The sequence below is a fragment of the Panthera leo genome, chromosome F2, assembly GCF_018350215.1.
Source record: "Panthera leo isolate Ple1 chromosome F2, P.leo_Ple1_pat1.1, whole genome shotgun sequence".
Lineage (NCBI taxonomy): Eukaryota > Metazoa > Chordata > Mammalia > Carnivora > Felidae > Panthera > Panthera leo.
Window position 1 is genome coordinate 57283743 of NC_056695.1, and position 20724 is coordinate 57304466.

At 36.6% G+C, this 20724-nt stretch overlaps 1 protein-coding gene across 3 annotated transcripts in view; it reads right to left on the reverse strand.

Annotated features, from left to right (window-relative positions):
- CSMD3 (CUB and Sushi multiple domains 3) overlaps positions 1-20724 on the reverse strand; it is a 1240952-nt gene that overhangs the window by 551444 nt on the left and 668784 nt on the right. For all 3 annotated transcript variants that reach the window (XM_042923788.1, XM_042923787.1, XM_042923786.1), the window contains one exon: positions 12321-12433. In XM_042923788.1, the coding sequence (XP_042779722.1) occupies positions 12321-12433 (113 nt within the window). The remainder of the gene's footprint in view (positions 1-12320; positions 12434-20724) is intronic.

The following is a 20724-nucleotide window of genomic DNA, read 5'->3' on the forward strand; positions in this document are numbered from 1 at the left end:
AAAAAAAAAGAGGTTAGAGTAGAAGAGAGCCAAAGCATAAGAGACTCTTAAAAACTGAGAACAAACTGAGGGTTGATGGGGAGTGGGAGGGAGGGGAGGGTGGGTGATGGGTATTGAGGAGGGCACTTTTTGGGATGAGCACTGGGTGTTGTATGGTAACCAATTTGACAATAAACTTCATATATTGAAAAAAAAATGGGTAGAGGACCGGGGCGCCTGGGTGGCTCAGTCAGTTAAGCATCGGACTTTGGTTCAGGTCATGATCTCACTGCTCATGAGTTGGAGCCCGCGTCAAGCCCCATATCAGGCTATGTGCTGAGAGGCTGGAGCCTGGAGCCTACTTTGGATTCTGTGTCTCCCTCTCTCTCTGTCCCTCCCCTGTTCTCTCTCTCTCTCTCCTTCAAAAATAAATAAACATTAAAAAATAATGGGTAGAGGACCTAAATAGATATTTTTCCAAAGAAGATACATAGATGGCCCATAGACATATAAGAAGATATTCAACGTCACTAATCATCAGGGAAATGTCAATGTAAATCACAATGAAATATCTCATGGCAGTCAGAATGACTAGTATAAAAAATACAAGAAATAACAATTGTGAGTGATGATGTAGAGAAAAGAAAACTCTCATGCACTGTTGGTGGGAGTGTAAACTGATACAACTACTATGGAAAACAGTATGGTGGGGTTCTTCAAATAATTAAGAACAGAAATACTATATGATCCACAGCTGTGTATTTACCCTAAGAAAGCTGGAACACCAATTTGAAATGATATATGCACTCCTACATTTTTTGCAACGTTATTTGCAATAGACAACCCAAGTCAAGCACCCACCTTTAGATGAACAGATATAAAAGATGTGTATACATACACACACAGAGGAATATATCACATGAATAGATGAAATCTTGCCATGTGTGACAATATAGATGGACCTAGAGGGTATTATGATAAGTGAAATCAGTCAAAGACAAATGCCATATGACTCCACTTATATGTGGAATCTAAAACCAAACCAACCAAACAAGCAAACAGATTCTTAAATACAGAGAATAAACTATTGGTTGCCAGAGGGGAGTGGGGGGATGGATTAAATAAATCGAGGGGAGTTGGAGGTACAAAATTCCAGTTATACAACTAATAAGTCACAGAGATGAAAACTACATCATAAGGAATATATCAATAATATTATAATAATGTTGTTTGGTGACAGATGGCAACTATGCTTACTGCGGGCATTGAGCTATGTACAGAATTGTTGAATCAATATGTTGTACACCTGAAACTAATATAACATTGTAGGTCAACTATACTTTAAAAAAAATAATCAAAAATATTTTACACAATTTTCCCATTATCCCCATAAAATTATTTCAGTGATAACTAAGCAATGTATCTCTTTGTGTCAAACTAATCATGTCAAAACCAAGGAATCAGCACTACTTTCAAAACATCTCAGCAATCTCATGATTGGCCTAATGACTTGAGGTCAAAACAAACTGGGACCAAAACTCAGTTCATAAATAATGGCATTAAGGCATAGATGCTAAGATTAATGAAGAATTTTTCCCCCTATGGACGCATACTGTTAGTAGAAGGTAATTACAAAACTCTAATATTTCTTTGTTTCCATTCCAAAAACAGCAAAGAATATTGAATATTATTTACTCAACTATTACTTTCTATGAGTAGATACTCTCTTAGATCCATTCTTAATGGTTTTCCTAGCAACTATGTTGTAAAAATAAAGAAATATATTCAATTCTGAAAACACTGGATTGTAATATACATCTTCCCTTTTTTCTATGTTGAATGATTAAACAGCAAGGAAATGACAGTGTGTCAATCAAGGCCCATTTCGTTATAAGTGATAAAAATTGAACTAGCCTCAGCTTAAACGAGGAGAAGTTTATAATCACAAGATTGGATAAACCAAGATCTAGCGTTCCCTTCAGGTGTTTAGGTGTTTCAGTTATGCCCACAATACAGTTTTCATTCTTTCCATTTGTAGATTCTGCTTTGTCTCTGTAGGCAAGGTATTGACATAAGGTAACAAAAGTTGACCTCCACTAGTGCAAGTTAACTGATCCTTAGAGTTCACAATCTCAGAAAAGAGATTTTCTTTCACTCAGAATCTATATCAATTGCCCCAGTTCCTGGACCGATAACCATATCAAAGGGAATTCTGATTAGTTCAGCCCAAACCTATAGCACTATACAGAATTGGAAGAGATAAGGTTCATTAAAGCCTAGAGTAGTTCAGTTAGTAGGAAAAAAAAAAGTGGAAGGCTTGTTCAGCAAACAGAAAAGCAGCTGCAGGCAGAGAGAGAGACAAAAAAATGTACTCCTTGGAATTAATATATACCAAAAAAAGTTTTTTTTTAATAAAACACATATGAAATATCAATATGTTTTGGAATTATTACTTATTTTATAACCTAGAAAAGAGGCTAACAAAATATAAAAAGACAACCTTAATCCAAGCAGAGATATGAAGAGTTATACCCAAAGAAAAAAATTAAAACTTGCTAAATATTTACCTTTAAATAAAAATGCCCAGATGATTTTATAGCTAATTTCTCTCTTACTCTCAAAGATATGTAACTCTTCTGTTATTCAGACTATCCCAGAGCATTGACAAACTCCCTCATTCTGTGACTGCCACAATCATAAAAGTAGCAAGAAGAAACTGTAATCCAATTCACATATTTAATTAGATACAAAAATTATAATCAAATTCTTAGCAAATTGAATCTGAGAGTGTATCAAAAGATCAGATATTATGTTCAAGAAGATTTTATTGCAGTAGTAGCTTGTCCCAGCCATCAGGAAGCCTATGAACATAGTTAAAGGAGTGACTTGGTTAAACATGCACTCGTATCATTGAATGGAGAAAAGTGACCCTATCACCTATTCTTTTGTTTCTTAATTTTTTTAATGTTTTTTTTTTTTTCATTTTTGAGAGAGACAGAGACAGAGACAGAGCATGAGCGGGGGAGGGGCAGAGAGAGGGAGACACAGAATCCAAAGCAGACTACAGGCTCTGAGCTGTCAGCACAGAGCCTGAAGCACGGCTCGAACCCACGAACTATGTGATCATGACCTGACCCAAAGTCAGATGCTTAACCAACTGAGCCTGAGCCACCCAGGTGCCCCCCACCCCTCTTATCAGCTATTCTTAATAAAAACTCAGAGTAAAACAGGACTAAGAAGAATGTAGGAAGACTTGGTAAAAAGACTCTTTTCCACATATCTGTGTCAAGTATCATGTTAAACATTAAAATAATAAAGTCACTGTCATCAAAAGAAGAAATGGACAGAAATGCTACTTCTCATCAGGATAATTTAACAGGGTTTGAGGAATTCCAATCTGTTCCTACAATTGATGTCTGGCAACAGTGCTGTTACAACTTTGGGGATAATGCTAAGAAAGGTGAAGAGAATGAAAGGAAGCATCTGAGTCTCAGATGATGATGTGAAGCAATCATCCAACATCAGTATCTACTCTTTCCTAGACATGTCATGTGAGAATAGTAAACCCATATTTAAGACAATAGTAGTTGAGTTTTTTTAATAATTTCCTAATAAATGCCTTCCCACTGTTACAGTGCATAATTATCAAAGAATTAAGTACTATGGCTAAACACCACACAGATATGTAAAACTCAACAACTCATCTTTATAATAGAAATATAGTAATAAGATAAAATATAATAGTTATTTCTAATCAGTTATAAAGGGAAATAGAAAAATAAACATACTACTACAATCTACCAAAAAAGTAAAACATATTTAGAAATAAAGCTGTCATAATGAAAAAGAAACTGTATATATACATATATACATATGTATATATATATATATATATATATATACACACACACACACACACATATACGTGTGTGTGTGTGTGTGTGTATATATATATATATATATATATATATATATATATATATATATATAAAACATAGGGGCACCTGGGTGGCTCAGTCCATTGAGCATCCACCTTTGGCTCAAGGCATGATCTCATGGTTTGTGAGTTTGAGCCCTGTGTAGAGCTCTGTGCTGACAGCTCAGAATCTGGAGCCTGCTTTGGATTCTCTATCTCCCTCTCTCTTACTCTGCCCCTCCCCAACTTGTGCTGTCTCTCTCGCTCTCAAAAATAAACAAATCAACATTAAAAAAATAGATAAAAACATAAAATTTAAATCTAAGAAGACAAAAGATGACTTGGTGAGAAGGCATTATGAAGGTTTTTTCTGTTTGTTTGTTTTGTTTTGTTTGTGTTTTTTTTTGTTTTTTGTTTTTTTGAGAGACTGCAAGGGAGAGGTAGAGGGAGAGGGAGAGAGAGACTCTCAAGCAGGCTCCACACCAGACACAGGGCTGGATCCCATGAACTGCAAGGTCACGACCTGAGCTGAAATCAAGAGTCAGATGCTTAACCGTGTGAGCCACCCAGGTGTGCCAGGACATTACCTAATTAAATAAATATAGACCAAAGCAATATATAAAATTAATACGATACAATTAATACAATTAATACAATTCTTTTTTTTTTTTTTTAATTTTTTTTTCAACTTTTTTTTTTTAATTTATTTTTGGGACAGAGAGAGACAGAGCATGAACGGGGGAGGGGCAGAGAGAGAGGGAGACACAGAATCGGAAACAGGCTCCAGGCTCTGAGCCATCAGCCCAGAGCCTGACACGGGGCTCGAACTCACGGACCGCGAGATCGTGACCTGGCTGAAGTCGGACGCTTAACCGACAGCGCCACCCAGGCGCCCCACAATTAATACAATTCTAATGAAAATAACAAATACTATTTTATGTAATTCCACAAAATTATTTTACAATAAAGGTGAAAGTTAGGTGTATGTGAATTGTCATGGAAATTTGAAATACAAAAATAGTGGCAGGAAGATGTGCCCAGAAGATATTTTAAAAAGAAAACTTTAAGACTAGTGAAATTGAAGCAGTATGGTTTGGCAGAAAAAAATAGTTAAATGATATATAATACGTATACATATATATTTATATGTATGTGTGTGTGTGTGTGTGTGTATAACGTGTGTGTATAGTAACTTTAATAAAATCGTTAAAAGACGTACAACACCTATACAAGTCCAAATGCAATAAATAAAAGGAATGAAACGTTTGATTAGAACAGGAAGAAACTAAAAACTTGATATCATTTCAATTTCATGGAATCAAAATAGACTGCAAGAAAATACTTGCAGTGTAAGGACAAACTAAGGGTTATACCCCTAATGTGCCCAAAGTGCTTACGACTTGTTAAGAGTACACAGACAAACCAAGAATAGGCTAACTTATATTGTGTATCCATCAGAATATACTAGGTTATGCTAGGATAACAAATTAACCCAGAAATTCTAGAGGCTTAGCAAAACAAAGTTTATGTCTTGTGCATGCAACGTATGCTATATAGTTGGGGAAATGGGGTGGGGAGGGGACCTCTGCTCTCCGTAAGGAAGCAGCATCAATTTGTAGCTGTTCTACCTGGAAGATATGGCCTCATTGTTCCTTTTGAAAGGGAACAACAGTATAATTCAATGCTTTGGCCTGGGAGTGATTATAGTCACTTATTTACACTTTAGTAGTCACATGGCCACACTTAACTTCAAGAGGACAGGAAAGTTTAATTCTCTGTTCACCCAGAATTAGAGGAAAAGTCAGTAAGTTGTGACCATTAATAACGCCTTACGAAGAGCACAAAGCTGAAAAATTTCAAAGAGGATGAAATCCAGGTGGTTAATTTAATAAATCTATGACAAGATGTTCAATAACCCTGTAGCTATTAAATTCAATAATACTGTGTTTATAACACATCAGATTGGCAAACACCTAACAGATTAGTAGTATTCCATTTTAGGTTGTAGGGAAAAACCTCATTTTTACACTTCTGAGGAAGTGAAAATATAAAATTTAGGAAATAATTACTTAAGATGCATTACTTATTTCAATATCCATACTATTTTCAGAATCTGCTTCCCCAGTAAAACAGAAAAAAAAATGTATGGAAACTTGTACAAGAGTATTTATTTCAACATTTTAATATCGTAATAAAGGTAATGACCAAAATGACTACTGACTCATGTCAAATTATGGTGTGTATATTTTGGGGGTTATTGTACAGTCATCAGATGAAGGCCAATCCATACAATTGGGCTGCAAAGACAGTCATGATATATTTACAAATGAAAGGCAGTCGGAAAGTAATATGGTAGTATCATAGAAAAATAAAGATACAAGAAGAAAGGAGAGAGAAAGAAGGAGAAATCAAGAAAACAGCAGGAAAAAGAAGAAAAATGTGCTCTTATAAGCATAAAGCATAAAACCTAGATGCCTGATTTGTGTGTCACGATTTTTGTTGTAGAAATTATTAAAGTATCATCAGAAGCTACCTACAAAATGTTCTAATTAACCTCCCAAAACACTATTTGATAGATTTAAGAAGAATGATACCTCCAGAATTAAACATGCACTTTAAAGAAGCAAAGTTTGCTGTTATTGTTTTTATTAAATTTGAACTTCGATTTGGGTCACACGCTTGGAAGTAATTGTCTAATTTTCAAATCATTGGTATCAATCCATCTTACCTGTGGCATATGCCCTTATTACTAAAAACTTGCATTTTGGCAAAGAATGGGATCTCGATCCCTCAGTTCTACAATGAGAGAAAGGACTGTCCATTCACTTTAAACCGTAAAAATTAATGATCCTAAATATTTAAGTAAAATAATCATCTTTCATGAAAATTGCCATTTCAAAATTTTAGGTCATCTAATGAAAGCAGATGGCTTCATCAAAATTTTAAATTCTAGCCATGTACTTTAGTTGAGAGCTATTTTAATATTTAAATATCTAAATAACTTTAAATCCAAGCTAAGATTTATGGACAGAATATAAGTTTCTAAAAAGCAGCAGTCAAAATATAGAGTTCACAGTCATCTTGATTTTGCCAGCCACTAGCCATGTGATCTTGAACCAATTGTCTAACTTGCCATGCCTCAATTACTTCATCTACACAATAGGAATAATAATACTAACTACCTTGCAGATTTATTTCAGTTGATTACATGAGATGATGTATGTGCTTATAACAGTGCATGCTGTTAACACTTGCTGTTAACGCTATATGGTTGAGAATGCACACTGTCACACGACTGAAAATTAGGCAATCAATTAAAAAACCTGATTTTTAAGATGAGGAGATAATATCACTCTCAGAACTCTACAAAAGCTGGAGATTTGGAGTGTCTGGGCGGCTCAGTAGGTTAAGCGTCCGACTTTGGCTCAGGTCATGATCTCACGGTTCCTGAGTTTGAGCCCCACATGGGGCTGTCTGCCGTCAGCCAGATCCTGCTTTGGATCCACTGCCTCCCTGTCTCTGTCCCTCCCCTGCTCGCGTGCTCTCTCTTTCTCTTTCTTTCTCAAAAATAAATAAACATTAAAAAAAAGAGATTCTTCCTTATATGCCTCTGTCATGGACTTTCAGCTCTCTTACTAAATATCTCTAAAGAATATAAACTTACCCTCTGGAAATAAAAATGTACAGACATCTGAAATCAAGTGGCTTTTGTTGTGTATGTGTGTTTTTTATGTGTAGTTGTATGTGTAGCTGATGAGACAATGGGAGCTCAGTAATTTCACTCAATCTTGTGGTATCCTTACACTTTTTACACTGATTAGGGTCTTCAGCTTGTCTTCAGGCTTTAACCTTCCTGCTTCCCCAAAACCCTTAACATCCACACAGAACGTAATATTTCATAATGGAGAGCATCATGAAATCATGAAGTTACATCGAGGTTCTGCATTTAGTTAATGATCTGATACCTGGGTCCATTCATTCACACAAATATTTACTGAGTGGTTATTATGTGTTAGGCACTGTGCTAGATACTGAGAATACAACAGTGAACGGAACAGACCAAAGTTGCTACATCATAGTGCTTATATCCTAGTCATTTTTCTGATCTGTAAAATTGAGTAGTAATTGATACCTCTTGAAGTTTTAAGTAGATTTAATGAGTTAATGCAGGCAAAGTGATTGCAATATACAAGGTTCTTAGTAATTATTAATTATACTTTTAATGTTGCTTAGGTCTTCTTAGATGAAGATGAAAATATATTTTAAAAAATAGCACAGTGTTAATGGATGCTAATAAGTCCAGTGGGGGGTGGGGGGAACTATCTTTTCTTCTGGTTAATATACATTTGAAATAATGACAATATAAAACAAGAAAACAAAATTAATGTCTCCAAGGCTAATGGGGCAAGATACATAGCTAGGTTATTCTTCCTTTTTAGCAGGAACACCTAGTGTCATATCTTGAATCATAGTTTTGGCAAACTCACAAATTTCCTGCAGAGCAGGATGGCTGTGATTTGTTATACCCAATATGGACATTACTGGTTTTAACAAGTAAGGGAATATCATTAAACTTCTCAAGAATACAGTGTTTATTTTATTCATTTCTGCTATAGAACACAGTACTCAGCATACTGTCATGTACATAATAAATATTAAACGAAGTGTAAATGAATAAGAATGAATTGCATTTCTATTAAGGAACTTTTTTTTTTTTTTTTTGCTTCAAACACCTGTTGCCTTTTTATAGTTTAAGATAGTTAATGTGCAAATTCTAACATTAAAGCACTGATAGTTCCAAATATTAAAACTGAAGTTCTAAAGGTAATGACAACTGGCTCAGTCGGTTAAGCATCCGACTCAGTTTGGCTCAGGACATGATCTCACTCTTGGTGAGTTTGAGCCACGCATCAGGCTCTGTGCTGACAGTGTAGGGCCTGCTTGAGATTCTCTCTTTCTCCCTCTCTCTCTGCCCCTCCCATGTCTCTGTCTCTGTCTCAAACAAATAAATAAGCTCAAAAATAAAATGAAGATTAAAAAATTAAAAAAAATAAAGATATGACAACTTAATTAGGCAACTATGTGTCATTTTATATTTACAGATACATTGTTGGTCTCTACATCAAAGTATGGTCTTAAAAAAGTGATTTTCAAACAGGTTTTTTTGGAGCATTAGGGTTTCCTTGTACTCAGAGGAAATGAGGGGCAGTCTGACCAATGGGGGTGCCAATCCTCCTTCCCACCCCTTCCACTAGAGCCACCCAGCTTTTAATCTTTTTCTATTTTGGGTTTCTTAATAGGAGATGTCATTGGAATCTTATTTTCTTTTTTTTTTTAATTTTTTTTTCAATGTTTTTTATTTATTTTTGGGACAGAGAGAGACAGAGCATGAACGGGGGAGGGGCAGAGAGAGAGGGAGACACAGAATCGGAAACAGGCTCCAGGCTCTGAGCCATCAGCCCAGAGCCTGACGCGGGGCTCGAACTCACGGACCGCAAGATCGTGACCTGGCTGAAGTCGGACGCTTAACCCACTGCGCCACCCAGGCGCCCCAGAATCTTATTTTCTTTTAAAGCAAGTTTTAGAAGAACTGTCACAGGCACAACATAATTTAAGAATTAAAATATATTATTAAAGAAAAACCCAAAATCTAAGTTGCATAATTCAGTCACTACCTTTAAAATTAAAATATATATACATACATATATTAAAAGAAAATATGCCATAAAATCTATGTTTAATTTACAGGAGAGCTAAGTCAATGCTGTCTCATGCAAAATCTACAGATGACAAAAAGAAGACATCTTTAGATCAATCTGGAAAGTTTTTATAGCAGGTGTTCCATTTAAAACCAACACACTACTTAACACAGAGCGTGGTAATTATGAAAATTATTTTTAGTAGGCGAAGTTGCTGAAGCTATCTGCACATCAAAATTTGAAACTTCTCAAAATGAACCCTGCTTCAACTTTGAGCTCAGGTTTTAAATCATGGAGAATGCAAAAGTATGATTTTCACAGTAGGAAAAAAAAAATCATGGTAAACTAAATTTTTAAGGACATACTTTACCCTATATTACATCACATTTACAGGTTAAATCATTTGTTCAGTTTTACTAATTGCCCATGATGACATAGCAAAAGGTTGCTAATGGAAATATGAAGATGAATGTGACATATTTCCATCTGGTAAGATAATGTGTGCGTGTGTGTATATATAATATATGGTACAGGTCTTATAAAACAGAGAAAGTGTTATTTTGTGATAAGAAGAGTTAAGAAAGACTTCACAGAAGAAATGTTTGAATTTTGTCTTGCAGGGTGAGTGATGTGATGCTGATAAAATAAGAATAGAGACCCAGAGAGAATTGTCTGCATGTGCCCAGAGGAGAGGTAGGAAACAACTTGCTGGGATGGAGGGTTGCAGATACTTTGAGAAAACTGAATTATAGAAAGAAAAAGACAGGCTGAACAAAGCTGGAAGGGAAGATCTCTAGAAGTTGCGGACTTTATCTCTAAGCAATGAAAAGTATGAAAACACCTACGGCTGGAGTGTCACGTGACACTTCCTTGCCGCTAGAGATCATTCACAGTGCAGAGGAGGTTAGATTAGAATAGAGGGAAGAGACGGGGATGAGTAAAGGCAACATTCACTAAGAATCCCCCGTGTTGGTTTCAATTTTCTCATCTCTGTAGATATTCGTGCTTGAGTGGTTGGGTATGTTTTTCTGTGCCACCGTATTACGATCTTCCTGAGAGACTACATCTGGCTCTTCTTTCTATATTCAACAACTCATTCAGTAGCCAACACACAGTAGATCCTTAGGAGACTTTTTTTTTTTAATTATTTGTTGAAAACTGGGCAGAAAGAAAACAAATTAATTGTGCTCCTTTATAATCTACCTCAGCTCTTGAACTGCAGCGGAGTGGAGAGCTTTGTAAATATGGTTGGAACTCCTCTACTTCTCCAGCAAGTTTTATGAGCCTTAACAACTGTGTTCTTTGTAGAAGCATTATCATTAATGATTTATATAGTTTCTAAGGATTACACAACTATAGGTTTTCTGACAGGTAACCTTCATAGGGTGAAGAAAATAATAAAACCAAGAGGAATACAAAGATGCCAGCTTCATTTAGTGATTTAGAGTGGAAAAATTTTTCAAATGAAAACGTCAAGACGCAGATACTTTTAACAAAAGCTGACCATTCTTGAAAGGTTGCGATTCTGTTGTATTTACCGAGACAGATGTGGATTTTTAAATGGAGGAGGGATATATTTAAAATTATAATCAGGCTAACCTTTTTATTTTTTTGTAACTGACATTTATACAGATTTCCTGAACTATTCAAATTAATATAGTACCAAATTTAGTCACAAGTTAAAAACACTGAGTGCATGTGTTCTGTCTCCCTGACAACATCATGCATTCATTTCCATGTGTCCAGATACAAAGGCATGGCAAGCCACTGTTTGAAAAAGGAAACTGATTAAAAATTATTATAATGCAAGTAAGAGAATTTTTAACAGCTCTTGTTTAAATTGATAAGACAGAGAAAAATGATTTTCACCACGACAGAAATAATAAAATCCAGCAACATAATGTTCTGCTGCTTTCTTATACATTTTTAAGGTATAGATTTCAAGTGAATTTATTAACATTGATATATTTTTCAGTGAGGGTTCTATATATGCATTTCTAATATACATGTTGCGTGTATATATCCACTGTCTCTATTTGCTTTTAAACAAGGTTCACCATGTGTCACGGTTATTTGCGATTTTACAATGTTTGCATCTATCTCTTATAAATGGAACCAGAACAAAAGATTTTGTTATACCCAGGTCATTTGTCATCAGTCTGGATCACTGCCAATACCGGAGTGGGCGGTAGCAATTTAACACATTTGTGACCCATCACTTACATAGGAATCGATCATTTGAACACCAAGACCATGTATCTGAGCTAAGAGAACAACTGATAGATCCCTCCAATCACCTCAAAAAGCGGTGCCCTAAATTCTTTGGGGAATTAAATCCTTTACTTTGGATTTAAGTATTTAATCATCAGTATATTACTTTTATCAGGCAAATTGTATAAATGTATAAAACTACATTGTCTGTTCTGGGAAAGGCGAGGAGTCCAGAGTGACTAAAATAGAGGGAAATTACAGTAGCCTGGGGGAGAGATGAAGTATGCAAAATAGACACATCCTAAAGGAAAAGAAGAAAGCCAGTCCTATTTTTACTTAAAGAGAAGTGAAATCAACATTTATAGTTAAATTTAAAAAAGAAGCATTTTGGTAGAATATATTCTTGCTTATGTTCTGGGAAACTTTCATTTGTAGATGCAATTAAGCTCGAATTTAAAAGTATCCTCTGGTGGTATTAAGATAGCATATTTCCCACAGTAGCAATCCATCATTACCTTTGTAGTTAACCTTGAAGCCAACAGATCCAACACTTTCATCTGTTTGAAGGTGCAGCCACATTTGGCTACTCATGCTCACTATCAAGTCTGGCACAAAGCTTCCAGTCAGCCTAAAAGAGAGATGGACGGAGAAGAGAGAAATGTGTCATTAAAACATTCTCTGCATGCAAATTAGGAGACAGAACTGTTTCTCAATATTTCCTTGGCTAGAAAAAAAAAAAGACTGTCAGATAAACTCTCCTTGATATAATAGAACAAACCACACAATTTAGTGATCGAGATTTATTATGAGCAAGTGCCAGTTCATGTGTTTAACTAGGTTAGGTCTTTCATAACCCTGAGGCAAGATACTAAATTTTAGACTATCAGAGAATCTTATACTTCTTTTGAACTGAAAAGAAAAAAAGGATCTAAAAAAATCTTTATTTTTTTTAAAACACCAGGCATGCTCTTTATTTTAACCTTTCAAGTTTTACAGAACGCTGTTCTAAAGAAATATTGTAGAAAAACACTCAAGCACTGTGCAAAACAATAAAATGGCATGGAATATAATATATCCCTTTGCAATACTGATATCAGAGTACCTATGTCATGTATTTTTGTTTTACTGCAAACAGTTTTACCTTAGAAACATGCTGCTAGTTTGATGCAGCATCACCGGATCTATGCATTAATAATCTCATTCAGTAATGCTCAATTTTTTAACCTTAAAAAGGGGAATTACCTCATGTTTCCCTCTATCATTAATTATGTTACAGTCACACGTTTGAACCAAAGCCAAGGGTCATATAAAGGAGGAAAGCAAATGAGTAAATAAGACTTTGGGCGAGGGGGAGTTTGTCAAGAATAGGAAGAGGAGGGGTGCCTGGGTGGCGCAGTCGGTTGAGCGTCCGACTTCAGCCAGGTCACGATCTCGCGGTCCGCGAGTTCGAGCCCCGCGTCAGGCTCTGGGCTGATGGCTCGGAGCCTGGAGCCTGTTTCCGATTGTGTGTCTCCCTCTCTCTCTGCCCCTCCCCCGTTCATGCTCTGTCTCTCTCTGTCCCAAAAATAAATTAAAAACGTTGAAAAAAGAAAAAAAAATTAAAAAAAAAAAAAAAGAATAGGAAGAGGAAAAAAAAAATGGATTCACTGCTGAGTAAAATATCCATATTAGTAAAGACTTCTAAATTATATACTGAAAGATAGGTTTTTAAAAGAAGGAATTCTTAAGTGTTTACCTACTTTGTTGCTAGACCATGAGGATTGCTGGAAAATTACATGAGGAGAGAAGCTATAAATTTCCCCTCCAAAATAAAATGGGCACCTAAGAGAACAGGCATTTGGATGGAGGCTACACTACAATTAAACCAGCAGAGGGCAGCATGGATGCCCATATCCTCAAAGTGACCATGACAGCAAAATGCTCTGCTCATTACTCAGCCACCCAAACTGTAAAATATCGTCAGCAGATTGCATTAAATATAGCTGTGTCACTAGTGTCCAGTGTGACAGAATTTATGGGAATCTGTCACAAATAACCTTAGCTAAATACAATGATTTAATTATGGGGTTATATGTGATACTGAGGAATATTGGTAAGATATAAAGATACCATAAAATATTATGGAATCTTAAAGCGTATTCATTTTCTTCCTGCCAAAGCAAATGTAAAATTATTATAATATAAAAGACTTACATACATACATTATCCTTTATGTATATCTGTATATACACCTTTGTACACATATCTATATATGTCCACACACACACACCCCATCATTTGAAAAGATGTTTCATTGCTTCTGGGTCTTCTGGCTAAAAGATCATGCAGTTAAACTTTGTGGTATATGAACTTCCAATTTTCAAATTGGTGAGTTGATAAGTACTACTCTTCTGAGCTATAGTAGAGAGACAGGTTTATTTAGGGGCAAGAGTGAGGACTCAACCTCAGAGACATGACAGAAAGTAAAATCATTTCACTATGAAATGGGCATGAGAGATTAACACTCGAGGACATATGTCAGGCATACCATATCAAATGCACCAACAATCTATCTCACATTAATTATTAAAGGTTGTTTTCATGAGAGGATTGAATTATTATTTACTTCACTATGTTTTCATTTCTTTTTCAGTCCTGAACTTTTACCAGTCCCAAACTTCTGGCATGATAATTGTGTCAGTTCATAAAAAACAGTTAACACATACAGTCTAAACTGTCCCCTGGCTAACTGGTTTCCCTATGATCCTACCCAGTTCCCACCTCATGGCTGGTGTAAGAGTAAATAGAAATCTTAAAAATAATAATAATTTAAAATGTCCATGATGCAGGGCACATGGGTGTCTCAGTTGCTTAAGCATCTGACTTGATTTTGGCTCAGGTCGTGATCTCATAATTTGTGAGATCCAGCCCTGCATCGGGCTCTGCGCTGACGGTGCGGAACCTCCTTAGGATTCTCTCCCTCCTCTCTATCTCTGCCCCTACCCCACTTGTGTGCTCACCTTCTCTCTCTCTCTCTCTCTCTCTCTCTCTCTCTCTCTCTCTCTCTCTCTTTTCCAAAATAATAAATAAGTAAATTCCATTATGCTAAAGGAGAAAACCCCCTTCTCTTTAGCATTTCCCTTAGAAAATTTGAAATCATAAATATCTGTTTTTTTCAAGTGTATATAAATATTTTAAGTCAATTAAGCCTCTTGCCAATGTTGGATCTTGTGAATGTCTGTCTTGGAGGCCTGGGTGCTATCTCTTTGAAATGCAAACATCAAGGAGGATGTTGCCTTGTTTCCCCACTTTTGTGGGAAGTTAAGTCTAGGCACATAACTCCATGATGTAACTCCCTGTCCATCATAAAGATTGGAAAAGTTTTATCTTTAATTTTTTTTGGATAAGACAATGAACATGCATCTAAGTGACTGTATCTGCCTGACTATATAAAAGGGCAAGATTTATTTCTCTGCAGTCTCCTTAGTGGCTTGCCCATGATACACACACACCACAGTCTGGTGTAATGCTTATTTAATATTAAAACTGTTTTGTTAATATTAAAACTGTTTTGTTCATTCTTACATTCTGTGGACAGCATTGACTAGGCTGACAGGAGATTTTCTCTTTAGTTATATTTCCCCAACAATTTGGTGATGAGGATGGGATACAAGGGCAGTTCTTGAATTAAATGGACCAGCTAAAAGTCTTGTGGTCACAAACAGTCTGGTAAAATGCTTTGGATTATAAAGTCTCTCTTCTAGCATTCTGCTTTTTTGAAATACTATCTGAATGAACTACTCTCTCAAATTCAAGGTTTTATTATTAGGAAGCAAGGGTAAATTGGGCTCTACAATCCCATCAAGATCATGATTAGCTCTGATGGTGAAAAATATGGGATGTTTGCAGTTCGTTCTTTTAAACAGGTACTGTCTCTCTGTCACATTTGGAATAATGGAAGGATCTAGTCTTTCAGGATTTTTGAGGGTTTTAGGAGGGCATCATCCCAAGGAAACTGAATACTTGTATTTATTGTATAGATATCATTCTAAGAGGAAAGTTAAAAATGATTTGGACAGTCAGAGTAAAGATTGAAAAGAATGGAAGAAAAAAAACCTGAGAATTCAAGTGACTTTCTCTTTCACAGAGCCTCTGCCTTCTTTCCTCTGCTGTCTCTGCTCCCTCTGTTTACCCCCGTCTCTTTCTCCTTTAAATTTACAGCCCCACACTTGGGGATGTGGACTAGCTACCATGTGGAATTCTGCAACCAGCCGATTTTGCTCATTTGACAGACCAAGCATGTTGGGGACCAGACGAAGACCCACCAACCACATTAAAGAGTAGCCAGGTATCCACTATCTTCCATAACTGTGGAAGAACGAAGGGTTCAGGAGACCCACTGAAAGACACTGACACAGCCTTTCTTCTAAAGGTGAGCTGGGAGAAACCACAGTGTTATAAACAGAAGACAGGTGAATCCCCTATTATTCTCCATATAACATTTGTTGAGACTTTTATAGAATTTACTAGCATGATTCTAGGGGCAGATGAAAATCATCCTCTGGCTCTATCCACCTTTATCTTAGCTCTCGTCCTGACTATCCAAGCTCAAATTAAGGAAAAAGGGGGGTGGGTAGAACGGAAAGGACAACTATTACTCAAATCTTACCAGTAGTTACTCAGTTTGGGGACAATCAGAATATGAAAAAGAAAATGAAAAGTTAAAACCTGCTAGTTAACTGTTCAGTTAAGACTGTTTACATCACTGGTGAAATGCACGTTACAGTAAATTGCCCTCTGGCTAACATATCCTTGTTTTTTTCTGGTAGATACTACTGTTACTTATTCTGAAATTTCCCCAAAAAGTGCTCAGATTTTAATTGTGATAGATCAATACAGGTCACTGGTAATTTGAATCAGCTTTATGCGTCTTTTCTTATGTTGGTTCCCACATGAACAGATCCCATGACTGAGGAAAACGCTTTCTTACTTTCTCCTGATTCCCTGTAAACCTTTTGGGGAGAGATCTCTCATGCAAATTAAGACTACCATATTGTATACTCCATCTGGAGTGTCTGTGAAAAGTCCTCAAAAAAAAGCATTTGGTTTGGTTACTATGTGCCTTCCACAAGAAAAGGGATATAGCAGAGGACTGCAGTCCCACGGCACACGGAAAAAGTACCCTGAATAGAAATATATCGATAGATTACTTTAGGTCCAAGGAATAACAACACTGATTTAATGCGAGATACAGAACCAATGGAAATCACGCATCAAGAGCAAAAGTCATGTGCCAAACAATACTCTCTGTTGAGGGCTCAACAGGGCTCAACTAGAAGGAAAATCAATTATAAAAAATTAGAAAAACAAAGGATAGTTATAAAAGAAAGGGTACTCACCCTATAATATTAATATGAATACTGCCAACTCCCAGTAAAGAAGTTAAATTTGATAAAGATGGTTACCTTGTTTATAAGATCTTAAGGAAATAAATACATTCATTGTTCCATGAATGCCTGTGGTTCCTAACACCAGAACTATTATAATTTTGGTGTCATCCTCTGCAAAGCTTTTCTCCAATGTATCTATTTTCTGCCCTTTTTTTTCCTGCCAGTTCCCATCATGGACAAGTCTAAATTCTAGTTTGCTTTTACGTAGGAAGAAGTTCAATATTTATGGAAACGATTTTTCAAGGGTTTCAGTACCCTCTATTTCTCTAGTCATATACAGGAAAACTTAATGAAAGCTGTCCCACCAGAAGGATCTGTAGGTTTCAATATGTAGATGGTTTTCCGGTAGAACCAGATACTAAAGCGCCAAGTAGAAACGATGCTTTGGCTTTGTTACAATTTCCTTCTTTCACAAGGGCACACGGCCTCACCAGATAAAGTGCATTGCTGCCAAACCGAGGTAAAATATTCAGGGTATCCGTTGATGCTAACGGCCCCCAAAGGATACACTATAGGAGTCATTGTATTTTGCAAATGAAATACCTTACGACATAAAAACAATCTAGACAATTTTGGGGACTAGGACGATATTGTAGACAATGAATTCGAACCTCTGCAGAGCGTGCAAAACCTCTGGTAGAGCAAATGCATGGTAACTGCTCAGTACTGTCTCAGTGTTGGGATTCTGAATTTTGAAATACAGTTGTATTGTGAAAATCAAGGTGCTAATTTTGGAATCTTAACTCAAAAGTGAGGATGAGACCACCTATCAATAATGTTATTTCTCAGGTCTTCTGGGGACCATGGCACTGTGGGTACTGGGATGCTTTGGTAGCAGCAGACACATTTTAAAAAAGGCTCAGCTCCTTACCTTGAGTCACCTGGCTGACTTCTTTCCAAGTCCTGTGTGTTGTGACAGCTATCTCTCAAGGGTGTAAGATTCCAAACCTGTGGGTATGCCATCAGGCTACTTATAAACAGGCATTATTCTTCAATCCTAATACTCTGTTAATAAATGTAATCTCTTAGATCTTGTGAGTTTTTTTTTTACCAGATCCTAATCAAATAGATGATCACAGCTGTTCCATGGTAATAGAAGAAGACGCTTGGCCCTGACTTGATTTGTCTGATATTCTTGTTCATCAATGACAATTTAATAATGTTTGCCAGTACGTCATATGCTCTGGATACTTGAGGTTTTGTATGGTCTACTGATTTCTTACGAAATTTTGGAAGCTTCTATTTTGCCCTGAATTTAGATGACACAAGCTGCCTCGTCAATAGCAATAAAAAGAAATTGCACCCCTATATAGTAAGTGTTTGTTACCTGTCATGCAGCAGAACAAATTTGGAAAAACAGAAGATTTTCTACTTTGAGGGGGAATAAAGTATCTCATGGAAGATTGATAGCTGACTTGTTAAAGGTTGTACAACTGCCTGCTCAGATCAGTGTTCTCTTGTAGAGCTCACACAGGCAGAATGAAAACTTCAGAAGGCAATGATTTTGCTGACAGAGCTTCAAAAGCCACTGTTAAATGTGGCAGACTTCAAACTTAGAAGCCTCATATCCAATACAATAAGAATTTTTGTTAATTCCCAAAAAATATGCTTCACACACACACACACACACACACACACACACACACACACAAATGTACAAATGGATTAGAAAAGGAGCTAAAAGGGGCGCCTGGGGCTCAATTGGTTAAGCATCTGACTTCAGCTCAGGTCATGATCTCACTGTTCATGAGTTCAAGACCTGCATCAGGCTCTGTGCTGACAACTCAGAGCCTGGAGCCTGCTTTTGATTCTGTCTCTCCCTCTCTCTCTGCCCCTCCCCCACTCATGCTCGTGCTCTCTCTCTCTCTCTCTCTCTCAAATAAACAAACATTAAAAAAATTAAGGAAAGGAGCTAAAAGAAATTTGACTGAACTATGGGAATTATCTAACAAAAATATTCATGGCATAGTCCATATTTCTTGGGTAGTAATGTTATCTCATCAACATAATCATCAAGTAAAAGAGAGATTTTGAAGGCACTAGACTCTTACCACATATAACTAAAAGATGAAGTTGTTCAACACATTCTAAAGACATGAAAAATTTGTCAGCAGAATGCTTTATAGGCCACTATGTACAGGCAGTTTTCCCCAACAAACTTTTCTAGAATTTTGATGGCACTTGGATGTCATATAATTAATTCTTGTGGTGTTTAAGAGATTTTGTGTAGTTATGTATTGTGATATCTGGATGGTCTGAAGAAGTGTTTCCCTGTTCAAATGCCGATCCTCAGGCAGTGGTAAATTCTGTCTTAATACACACATTTTCCACTTGGAGGAAACCACAGCCTAATGAATCAGAGAGAGGAAGTTACCTGATTTCTACTTGCCATCCAGTAATTATGCCCATATTTACAGATTCCTATAAGATAAATCAAACTCATTTCCTAAAATTCAGCAGGATACTTGCCTCATATGGCCTAGAACTTTACTGCTAGCCTTATGAAAAATCAGAGCAACCCCTGCAAGCAAGCAAAATATTTTTCCCTTTGAACTTATATTTGGCAGACTTATGAACTGGGGTCAGAGATCGTGTCCTGTACCCAATTTAACTGAATCCTCTCATAAACATGTTCAATACTTCAAAGGGCTTTTGTTCTTCCCTAGAAGTCCTGAGACATAAGGTTATAAGGACCTTGAAGGACCCACCAGAAGAATTCTGCCCCCACTATTGACCGGGAGATTCTATCCACCTAAAATTGTCGTAGAGGAAAGATCGGCTGTTCCTGTGATGGAGGGAGTCTTTCAAGTGAAGTTGATCATCCATATGATCATATCAAAGTGAAAGAAAAACCTAGGGAGACCCAGGCTTGCCAAGTAAAGCCAGCAGCACATTAAGTGTCAGGCAGTTGTTCTCAAAAAGGACCTAAAACTTACATTTTCTAGAGCCAACTGATGATGGCACTGAACTCAACTGAAAGAAGGTATTCTGGCAAACTTAGAATGTTCATGGACAGCCTTGCTACCCTATTCACAGCAATGTTGTTTCAACTGCTTTAAAAATTACGCTTTATTAGGGGCAAAAACATGTTATTTGTTAAAGCATTTTTTTTCCTTTCTGTACTCCCAGGAATATGTCCCATGATCACAATTTCCAAACATCTGAAAATTGTATTCCTAATGTTCCCCTGAGCTTAACTAAACTTTCAACAGTCTTCTTCCAGACTAGAGAGACCTAGCCTACCTTTTTAAAGAGCATTTACTTTAGAAAACTTGGAATTGTAAATCCTTTCTCTGCACTTTGAGAAGCAAATTTTCTACACCCCAAGAATGTGTTTCTCAAGGACCTGGGAGCCATCCCTCTGAAGCATAATCATCAAAGGAATTAGCACTCTGATCTCTCAGTTTCTGTGGGTGGGTAAGAGCTCAACATCAGCATCAATTAGCAAACACAGATGACCTATTCATACTGACTAATCTCCCATCTACAG